We start from the raw sequence: 11,393 nt of genomic DNA, 5'->3' as shown, positions 1-11,393 counted from the left end.
TCAGACGATTGTTTACTCCTAAAATTATTTAAAGGTATCCCTCAACAGTTTAATTAAGATCACATGTCTGTACTTACACACATTTGTCAATTTAACTGGTGTTATTAGAAACTAAATATATCCTGATCAGATGAGTTACACAGTTGGTTAAAGATAGAGGACTCATTGTTCCCTGTTAGTGTCAAGTGTCAGACATTTTCGTCATGTGTTAAAAAATGTATGAGTGCAGTAACACGAGATTGCTGAGCAGGGAGCTGGACGACTGCGCTCCCCTACGTACGAGACATTTTAATTTCCTCTCTGATAACTTGAGAAACTAGTATCATGGTGTGAGTTTATGAACGAATGCCCTTCAAAATAAAAGCAACAATGAAGATACTTTAATAATATGGTATTAACATTGTAGACTCAACCTTTGTACATGTGGTGTGTGTGTGTGCGTGTGTGTGTGTGTGTGTGTTTTGCAGGATCATGTCACCAGGACACCTGTATGTTCCTGCCTCTGCTGGACAGGCGCGCTCCGGTCAATCCCACCACCATCAGCCACTCGGTGTCCTGGAGCTCCTCTCTGGCCAACAGCTTCCCGTCTGGAGACCTGGAGACGGACAGCGACCAGCTCTCCGGTGAGTTTACCAGCTGCGCTGGTGAAGTAAGGCGTTTCTGCATTACATCCATCTAAGATATGCCCTCACGTGTTAGGAATATTGCTGCACACCGTATGTGTCTATAAAGTAGTAGGTTAACACTGAGAATTTAAACCAATTTCTTTATGAATATGGACATGTTGAATTTGTGATTGATCGATTAGTAAAATAGAATTGACACAAATTAAAATGTTCATTATCGGGAAATGTTATTGGCATTTTATTACTATTTTCTGACATTTATAGATTAATTTGTTAATAAATTTCCGAAAATAAATAATGTATCAAATCATTTTTTATTGAAAATAGTTTGTTGTCTTCTTGACTTCAGAATGAATCATCAGCTAAATTGTATGCTCTAAACTCTTTTAATAACTTTGTCACTAATAACTGAGACATTAGAGTTCTTTAACTCTGTGAACTTTGAACCCTCTTAAGCCACAAGAGATGTGTTGAATATTAGGGACGGTAGAGCTTTGATTGTTTCAGAATGTGATTCAATATCTCCCTTCACAGGACCTCTTCTCTGACTGAAATATTTGATTGCTAATTTCTTCTGTTATTTAAAAAAAAGTAGCCTATACCATTCTAATCAAACTGCGCTCATTTAACAGTTATAGTCTCGTTGTTGACAGACATGCTTTCACTGTTAAATAATATATTGTTTTTTAATGCATAGATGTTGTGAAAACCATGTTGTGAGGCCGGTACAAAAGTTGTTCATGGTTGTAAATTGACATGCATTGGTTAAAGGTAAATAATACACAAACAAGTATGTGGTTCCCGGAGAAGTGGTGTCATTCATCTCTTCCACCACAAGGTGGCAGTAGTGCTCTCTCTGCAGAGCTATCATCTGACCTACATCCTTAAACTGACAGGCAGGAATAGAGGAAATCACATTTTAAATGGACTGACCTTATAAGAGCTCCCTACTTATTTATTTATCGGCCCAGTAGAAGAAATGCATTTGTCTCGTAGTTCAATGGCATGTTTTCCAGTTGGCACGCACAGCCCTGCCACCAGCCCTCAATAAACCTCAGAGCAGTGGGAGGAGACGCATGCTGAGCTGCAAGAAAGCAGATGGTATTTGCTTCTATGACAGATGCTAGACTACTCCCCAGAACACCAGCGCAGACAGAAATTGATACACAAAAGGAGGACCACAGACCAAACTGTTGTGACCCTTTGAAGGCTGACCACTCGACAGCAACCGCTTCAGTGTCTCACAAAGCAACAACGTGAACAACACAGGGAATCCTTCTCGTGGGCTTCAGATCACGGATGGAGGTCCGCTGGTCTGTAACCCTGCGTGGTTGACATTGAGATGAGAGCATGACCTTGCAGATAAACCACGATAAGATCTGTTTTATTGATACTATGCCATTGAAGACCTACGGCAAAGTGATAAGGAGACAATATTGTATGTTGGCTTCATATTGGTTTAGACACCCCATAAACTGACTGTGTGATAAATCATAACATACTTCCTGTTCCAACATTAAGATAAAGAAAGAAACCGTAAATTCAAATTGACATATCAAAACAAGGTGACAAGGGAGGAATATTATTTTAAGTAAGACATTATTGTTTGAAAAAATACAAATAAAACAAATACTGTTCTCTATATTGTGTACATAATATTGCCCCAAATCTAAAATAACCTAAAAAAATCTCTATATCGACTTTCCCCCCGAAAATTCCTGTGTGTGCCACAAAGCCATGCAGCATGACAAAGTGACCCGTTTTTAACATGAGGCTATCAAACTCCTGCAGCCATGTCGAGCCCCTGCTCAGTTCTCCTGGCTGATGGGCTCCACCACTGGTTGTGTATGGGATGCCCTGCGCTGCAGCAGTGTGTCAGCACAGCAGAGCTCTGGAATAAGATGGAGTATTGATTGGTCTGACTTTTTTCTCACAGCCTCATATTTGATGTCTGCCAAAGCAAATGGTTCAGCCTCGAAAGGGTCCATTTAAGTCCCCATGTTGAGATAGAAAACGTTTTGCACATGGGCAGTTAACATCATTAGATACTGCCATCTAGGTTTTATATTGACGTTTACGTCATGTTTAATCGGTTTAAATCGGAATGCCTTTATTCATGTGAACATTTTAATTATTTTTTCATTTAAATAATGTGTTTTTATTTTGTTTTTAATGGTCTGATAACATTATTCTAAAAAGATGTTGTGGAACGTGCACACATGATCTTCTCCGAGTATGGCGGCATGATTGTAGCCATACCTGTGTTGTACCTGTAGTTCAGACTGCGTGGCGCCAACAGGCTGGAACGCGGGTACACGCTGATGACATAATCAATACCCGTGTCTGAGATGCGCTGCTCCTGGTAGTATCCCGCAGTTTATTTGGAGTCAGTAAATCAGGACAGGGTGGTGGGGTCCATCTCAGGACCTCCCCCGCCGCCCGTCACCATGACAACAGCCGTGGATGGTGGCGGTTGGGGGCGGTGGGGGGCACGCGGAGCTTAGACAGGTGTTGCTCGGGTTTGCGCAGCGCCCGTGAGATCGTGTTTCAGGATGGGAGCTGCGGGCACACCTACGCGTCCCCGCCACAGTTTGCCGAGTAGTCTGCATCCCCGCTCCTCGTGATACGGAGTTCAATTACCGCCGGACACCAACTGGCCGTCGCAATGGTGCACCACTCGGGCTCCATCCAGTCCTTCAAGCAGCAGAAAGGTTGGTCGCTAGTTTGGTCATGTCGCGTCCCGCCATGATGCGCGCGTGTGTCGACTTGTCGCCTTCCAGTTAGTTATTTAGTTGCGGATGTCAGATGGCGCTCGGGCGTCGGACTCTCCAGTTGCTGCCCGCGTGACGCAGAGTTGGAGGTCTCGCCGCGTCCTCCTCCTGCGATGAAGTCTGTTGATGAACCTCGTACTCGTAGTAGCCACTCGTTTATGCAACGTTGCCCTCGGTCATTATGTGTTCATCACGAGGCTTCATAGATCCAGTCCAACGGAATTACTCTAAATATCATTCCATTGATCAGGATTTTTTTATTTATTATACTATTTAAATGCATTTGTTATAATAAAGTGGACGGTTGCCGCAGAGCTCTGAAAGGTGTTTAGTGTGGTTGGAACTTGCAGTGATTTGAACTGCACTCAGTCGTGCGGTCCCTTCATGCTTCGGGACCTACAAGTGCAGTAAGCAGCGATTACATTGTGCTGTGCACGGCGGCTCTGAGGAAAGATGCAAACTGTTCCATACAAATCTGTTCTGGAGCAGAATAGTTTGTACTTTGTGCTGAAGGAGAAGAAGCTTGCCAAGAGTAACTCAGGCTTCGCCTGTAATAGAAAGATGACGAGAAGTCCCTGTCATGAGCAACTTGTGAAAATCATCAGACTCCACTGAAAGAAGGATAATTGATGTCTGCACAGATTTCTTCAGCTCTATAAATAAATACCCCTCATGTCATCGATCTGTCTTTGATCCCATCCTGATTACACTGCTGCGGCAGCATTGATTTAAATCCACAAGTAGGGCTTCTTTTAATACTTTGTTAATTATTCATGCCCTGGCGGTCTAAATTTAAAGAAATTGTGGACAATCGTCTTGTTTTCATGCTGACGCTGGCTCATAAACGGGGAGCGATGCCCTCTTTGTGTTGAAGAGGGTGGAAGGGTCCATTCCCTGGCGTTGGATGAGAGGAGGAGACACCTCTGGAGTGAGGGGATGCCCTGCTGAAGGAGGTGGTGGCTTATCTGCTGGAGCTCATTTCTCTGTGTGGGTTTGGAGTGTGGAAGCAAACTGAGGGAGTTGGACAAAAAAATAGAGAGGGGAAAGCAGGTTACACGACAATACACTCTATTTTGTTCTACCGTTACATTCCCCAAATGAACCGAGCCACATTATGCCATAAGGAATTTGTTTGTCATTTTTATGATCATCTAAACAGACTTTTATTGTTTTAATGGGTTGGATTTAATCGGACAACTTTGAATTATTTCTTTCAACAGCTTAAGCATTACACATGATGGAGTGGACCACTTCCTGGCCTCAGAAAACACATGGTATTGGAGCTGTGTACACGTCTTCTATGCACAGGACTTCGGACATGAGGGCCCTCTCAATATTTCAGTGACTGCTAAGTGCTCCATTACATTAAAGGCAAAGAGGGTGTTGGCTCATAAAGGCCTGCAAAATGCAGCATTTTTAAATGATATTGCTAGCTTTACTCTAACTCGATCAGCGGCACCGTGAGAGCTTTTGAAGGCTTGGAGCTGAATGTGTAGCTTTGTGTTTCTGTACCCAGGAGGGGGAAAGCTCTCTGAGTGTTGCTGGAGCCAAGGCCGTTACTGCTGCTGTTATTGGTAATCAGACAAATCCAAATTTGATTGAAGAAAAAAACAGAGAGTAAGAAACTAATGGATTCATTTAAGTATTAGCTGCAATCAATTAGTAGATTTGATAAATAAATCAATCAACAATTTTGATGATCATTAAAATGATTGATCAAGAAAAACAGTTGATGGTTTCAGGTCCTCAAATGTGACAAAATGTTGCTTTTCTTGGTGTCGCGTGATATTGCATTCAATAATTTGGGGTCTTTAAACCGTTGCTTGGACAAAACGAGACATTTACCGACGTCATGTTGTGCTGCAGGATATTGTAATAGACGTGTCTTACTGTTTCTGTTTCATAGACCAAACGATTTATTGCAAGAGTTTAATTGGCAGATTGATCGATAATGAAAATAATCGCTCGTCGCAGCCCTATAGTATATTAATATCCCACATTGTCATGAGCAGTAATACAAAGAACCAACTTCTCTGAGTTTCTAAAGAATCAATATTTAGTATGAAGCAATATCTGGCTCATGGAAAAAAAAGAGTTTTGGATTAGTGATTTATTTCTTTATTAGAATAAAAGTGTGTTTTCTTTATAAATAGGTTGGTTCCATGGGTACTGCAGGGCTACAGTCCTGTCCTCTGTTAGACTAGTTTAACTTTATGTGTGCAATTACAGTGTGTGTGTGTGTGTGTGTGTTCATGTTCAAACCTTTGGTTGCAGTCCTAAGCAGGCCACCTGTCCTCTTATGCAAGCGGACAGATGGTTTCATAAATACAGACATTATTTCAGGGCCTATTTAAGGTAGAGCACATATACAGGTTCATCTGTGCTTTAAACATTCTGCTGTAGTTTACTAGATATTAGGAAGAAATGAGTTGTATGGAAGTTGATCCAGTCTGTGTAGATTGTAGCTGGCGAGGTCGACAAAGGCTTCACGACCAAACAAAGAGGCTGCATGTGTGCGTCTTGCAGTTACCAGCTTCAACACTTTATAGGTCTTTAAATAGTCCATGGTTGTTTTGTTGCTAGGTTATAACTAAGAACAACAAGAGATTAAGACATGTAGGGAAGGAAGATGTTTAATCTGCTCAAATGATGAAATCCAGAGGAAATGCCAGGATTGTAGAATACAGTCTTTAACCGGATAAACTGAGGCTAAAAGGAGCCGGCTGCTCGGAGGTGTTGGTTCACGGTCGGGCCGTCGGCCTCGGCTGCTCACGATAGACGGACAACACACAGACAAGACTGGCAACAGTATCCGTGGAGCAAATTATTAGCTTTTTTGTAGACAGCATTTTCTTCGAAGTTTTTCCCCGTTGATCTGTGTGAAAAACATCATAATTTCATCAACTGTGATTCAATGTTGTAAAAAAATACTTGAAAATGTCAAATTAGGCGAGTCATTTCCTAGTTGCGCAATTACATTTCTTTTCATTGTTTGTTAAAACGAGTGTCTCCTGATGCTTCATGTTTCCATTGCATCCAGTAGCTTCTATGTATTGAATGTCATCACTAAAGTCAATGGCTTGTGTAGTTAAGTCAATACTTTACCAGATTTGTGTAGTTAACTATATAACATATCATCAATAAATGAATTAAAGACAAAGCAGACGTAATTGTTTTTTAATTAATTAAATACTGTTGTGGAAAATCATAAATCACATGGGACAACTAAGATGTTATTATTACTTTGACAGTGGAACATTTTATAAGCCATGCCTGGTACAATGAAATACAAAATTGTGAAGTTAATCTTTTCCTTTATACTTAATATTCTCTGTGAAATCTGAAGCTACAAACCTGCAGTCACCGTATCAATGATGCTGTGATGGTAGCGTTGCAAATACCTATTCTTTTTTAAAAAGCTCCTGAGTGTTATGATGTTGAATATACTGTTTATTGTACTCATCCCCTGTTTCTACCAATGCAAGTTAGATTTTGTCAGATGAAGCTGCAGGAACAAAAGTGTTGTGGTTAATTTTCACATTTTCTGCCTAGAACTGCGGTTCATTCCAGAGTTCACTCATGATTACAGACTTGTATTTGGTCAGCAAAAATGATCTGTGTGCCTCGAGTACTCACCGTGTAATATAAGGAAAGAGCTGAATATTCAGTGTCTGCTAATGATATCGTTTCAAACTCTTCCTGTGAACTCTGCTTTGTCTGTGTTCTTTGATACGGTGCCAGGCGGCGGATGAAACACTCTAATTGCTTAGAGAAGGTTTCTGGAGGAGAGGCTGCCGGCCTCGCCTCAGTCCGACCTCCATGTGATGATTAATATAAACGCAGCGCAGCAGTGTTTTGGAACCGTTTCTCTTAAGTGTGTGTGTGTGTGAGAGATTAGTTTCTTTCTTTTGCACTCTTTTATAGCGGGGATCCCCAAATGCACTCTGTAAAGGAAGGCAATAGGGATGTCTGTTGTGCATAAAAAAGTTCTGCTGCACAGTGTTCCTGACTGAAAGTGCAATGGGCTGAACATGGATGAATTATTGAAGGTATAGAATGAGGATGGACAGAGGCATGATGGGAAACAGCCCACTGACCTGAAGTCTTTGTTTGATACTTTGCGCTACATCTTAATCATGAAGTTTCTGCTCAGGTCTTTGATTGATTGTGAACAAATGAATAAAAGCAAAATATATATTTTTTAAAAGTATTTTTTACATGTATTGTTTGTCCTTGTGTTCACAGCATTGTTTAGTTTCCTCCGATATAAAACAGCAATTGATCGTAAAAATCCTTGAAGTCTTTCAAATTAAACGTATTTTCTTCCAGCTGGTTTGAGACAGCGATATGAGATATGTTAACCCTAACCCATAAACACAACCTCTATTTTCGATGTTTGATTGTCAATATGTCCCCCTGTGTTATGCTGCTGTGGGGAAAAACGGAGGTGTTTTTACCCTGACCACCTGACAGCGGACGTCCACTTCCTGGGCCTCTTTTGGATTATTTTAGTTGTCTCCTGTGTCCTTCCTATTAAGTGCTCTCTGTGCAGGCCTCGGTATCAGTCCACACACACACACACACGCAGGATTAACTTTCTCCTGTTGAAACCCGTTTTAGCCAGTGCACAGCGAGATTAAAGATAGGAGTTCACATTAGATTAACCATATATATATTTATATAGACTCTCACAATGCACCGTCTTCAGAATGTACTGCACAGCTGCTCTGACGGTGGGACTCGGTTCAAGGTCTGCCAGCATCAGAAAACTAAGCTGAAGCTTGGCAACAGGGCACTGATTGTCAGATAGCAGTATTATGTCCTTAATATCTATTCAGGCTGAGCGATTTGACCAGTGAATATTATTTTTCATCTGTACCTGCTCTGAAATTTCCATGGAAACTTTGACACACAACTCCAACTCTGTCCAATTTGTGGTCTATTTTAAAATCGGAGTCCTTTGGGACAACCGAGCCTCACCCCTACAGGCCCATTAGCTGCTCTGCTCCGATGAATCACCTCAGACATGTTGAGCCTTGGCAATGTCTGTTGGGATTATCGAGACCGGCTAGCGCCCAGTAAATGTACCGTTTTGATCTACACGGCACCCATTCTCTATGCATCGATCAGCATCATGGGGAGAAAGTGGGACGTTATATTAAATAAGAATGTGAATTGGTCTGGAGAGGGGAGGCAGAGACTGTGAAATGATGGCACTTTAGGCTTCTGGCCCCGTGAGTGGAAGCTCACACAGATTTGCCAGATAGTCATAAAGCATGTTGTTGCTGAGAGAAACTAATCTTGCTCACTGGACGAGGACATCTCTGGTTTCTGAAATGCCATTGCAGATGTAATTGGCCCAATATGACTCTCTAATGATAGCTTGACTACCCCTGCAGCTCAGGATTGATTTGTAGTGTTCAATGAAATTGATTTGAAGTTCTGAAAAGCAAGGGCATGCTTGTACACCGAGTAGAAATAATGTCGGCACTGGGAAATCAAGCTTTGTTGTTGGCCTGAGGAAAAAGTTAATTCTGAAGTGTTCTCTTGTCGTAATTTGTGCTGAGTAATCATACTTTTATATTTAAATGACTTTTCGTTCAAAGCATTTTTCTAAATCTGTCTCCTGAGTAAATTCAGTTCACACATTAATATTTCGACAGTTTTCCCTTCCTTATTAATCACTGTGGGTTCTTAGCTCCGAGCTGGAGCGCACCACTTTCATTCATTTCATATCTGTGGGGCTGCACAGGAAGTAAACAGCGCAGTCAGTGGTTCCCCTGAGCCCTCCAGCTCACATCTGTAACTGGCTCCCTTCTCGCCCAACAGCACTGGGAAATCCCGTTGGTATCCATGTCATGAGAGCGAGTTATTGCGCAGCTGGGAGAGGACCCTCAGGAGAGTGAATTAGCGATGCAGCTGAACGCTTCAGGAAGGTCACTGGAAGAATTCCTCACTGGAGGTGAAATGGAGTCCCGTTCCCATTTGAAAGAGCGCCTTCATTTCATGAATCCATGTGAGGAGCCGCTGCCCGCTGTGAAGGTCGGCCACAATGACCGGCTTCAAACACTGGACATTAATTGTTGTTAACCTCAGAGCTTCTCGTTACAACACATCATGACAGCGTTGTTGAATTAATCATTCAACATCGGTCAGCTCCACCATCACCATGTTGTTGTTACGGCTGAAATAACCTTGAAGATCCCCTCTGCTGGTATTAATATAAATGACAAGCTAACGGCACGCATGAATGCTGTTACTACATGTATCTTTGGGAAATTAGTTGCAGCATCGTATTGCTTTTTATGAAATATTGAGCTGTGTGATGATGGAGGAGGAGCTCTGCTGGTTTTAATCCACATTATCACCACTGTAGCCCATAAAAGGAAGGACCAGTGATTTCTCCCTCCTTTTTTCCACTCACTCTCTTTTCTTATCGGCTCACGCTTTGGATCGTGAATAAATCTTCTTACAATACATTTTTCTCCAATCTGCTTACGATTCCATCATTTTCTTCTTTTTTTCGAAAGCGACTCTTTTTAAATATTTTGCAAGATAAGACGAGAAATAACCAACACAATGAAACGATAGGATCAATAATTTAAGCAATACATTGATTGACATTTAAAATGTATTGCCTACGTTTTCATTCAGTAAGTATTTCAAAATATGATGTAGCTACTGTATAAATGCATAAATATGTGCGAATGCAGCATTAAAGTGCTGTCGATTTGCATTAGCTTTTTGGCATCGGCTGCTTTAAGTGGTAGAATAGATTAGATAAAAAAACGAAGTGCTGCTGGAACAAAAGACCTTCTCAGTCGCTCAGCGGAACACCGAGGCATCCTGAGTCGCTCACTGAATGAACTTCGGAGTTCATTAAAAACACGGTGTAATGGATAGCCAGTGATTTAGAGTTGGACTTTCCTAAATTTGGCTACCGAGTGAGCTTTTTAAAAGCATGGTCAAAATGAATGCAGCAGAGGCATCCTGACTGTTGGTGCCAAGATCCCAAAACACTGGACTCCATGTTCCATTAATACAAGTTAGTTGGAGCCTGAGTGAAAGCCTCCCTGCCTGGTGAATTCCTGCGTCTTTCAAACTGCCAGGCTTCAGTTCGTTTGGGTTTTCTGAAGCCTGACGACTTCCCCATGGTTGTCGTGGCAGACATTATACAGCTCACTTCAGAGATACAGGCTGAGTACTGCCTCAAACAGACGTGTGCTGCGCCCCTTTCATGCTTCCCCATTACAGGCTCATTCATCTCCCGTTTGGCCACCAGCTGTTTAGTGACGCCCAGTCATGCATCCGTAATGACTTGACACTTCTTCCTGTCGACTCTGCTGAGACCTTCATGGCATCGATGCCATTAGCTGCTGGAAGTCGCGGCCCTAACCCAACCTCCACCTTATGTAATACATTTAAGGTCATATGTGTTCCAGCAGAGCTTAATCAAAGTGTCTCTGACCAAATTAAATTTGTGTTTTTATTTTTCACTTTAAACATGATAGAAATGGATAAATGGCTAAATGTATATAGGAATTAGTTTTATAGTTCTCTGTATCTCTAAATATGTTTTTAAAATGAGCTTCCTGTGGTCCTCAGGCATGCACACCAGCATCAGCGAGATCCTGAAGGAGAAGAGCCTGAAGCCGTCTCGCCGCAGCCTGCCCTGTCTGGCCCAGAGTCAGACTCATCCGATCAACCTCAACCACTGCCTGTCTGTGCCTCTGAGCCCGGAGCTCAAACCAGAAGCTGAGGCTCTGAGTCAGAGCCTCAGCACTTCCTGCAGCCTCCTGCCCCCGCAGACAGGTCAGTCTTCTGAGAGGAGCCGCCGACTGTCGTCTTCCTGACACCCGTTAGTGCATAAGATGCTTCAGTCATCTTCACTGACACGTGTTGATTTTAACTTTTAGGATAGTGTCACGGACCGGGCCGCACGGCCATGACAAGAAAAGGGCTGACTCACAAGTAGTAGTTAACAGAAAGGGTTTTA

General features: G+C 42.2%; 1 protein-coding gene across 5 annotated transcripts in view; it reads left to right on the top strand.

Annotated features, from left to right (window-relative positions):
* Positions 1–217: 217 nt before the first annotated feature.
* ano3 (anoctamin 3) overlaps positions 218–11,393 on the top strand; it is a 33,049-nt gene continuing 21,873 nt past the window's right edge. For all 5 annotated transcript variants that reach the window (XR_008832100.1, XM_056417245.1, XM_056417243.1 and 2 more), the window contains exons 1-2: positions 218–623; positions 11,003–11,209. Coding sequence is in view for 4 of the 5 variants with exons in the window: in XM_056417245.1 (XP_056273220.1) it covers positions 422–623; positions 11,003–11,209 (409 nt within the window). In the remaining variant the exon portion in view is untranslated. The remainder of the gene's footprint in view (positions 624–11,002; positions 11,210–11,393) is intronic.

Source organism: Pseudoliparis swirei, chromosome 6, assembly GCF_029220125.1.
Source record: "Pseudoliparis swirei isolate HS2019 ecotype Mariana Trench chromosome 6, NWPU_hadal_v1, whole genome shotgun sequence".
NCBI classification, from domain to species: domain Eukaryota; kingdom Metazoa; phylum Chordata; class Actinopteri; order Perciformes; family Liparidae; genus Pseudoliparis; species Pseudoliparis swirei.
Note: the sequence above shows the minus strand (reverse complement) of the source record. Positions and strands in the feature narration are given on the sequence as shown.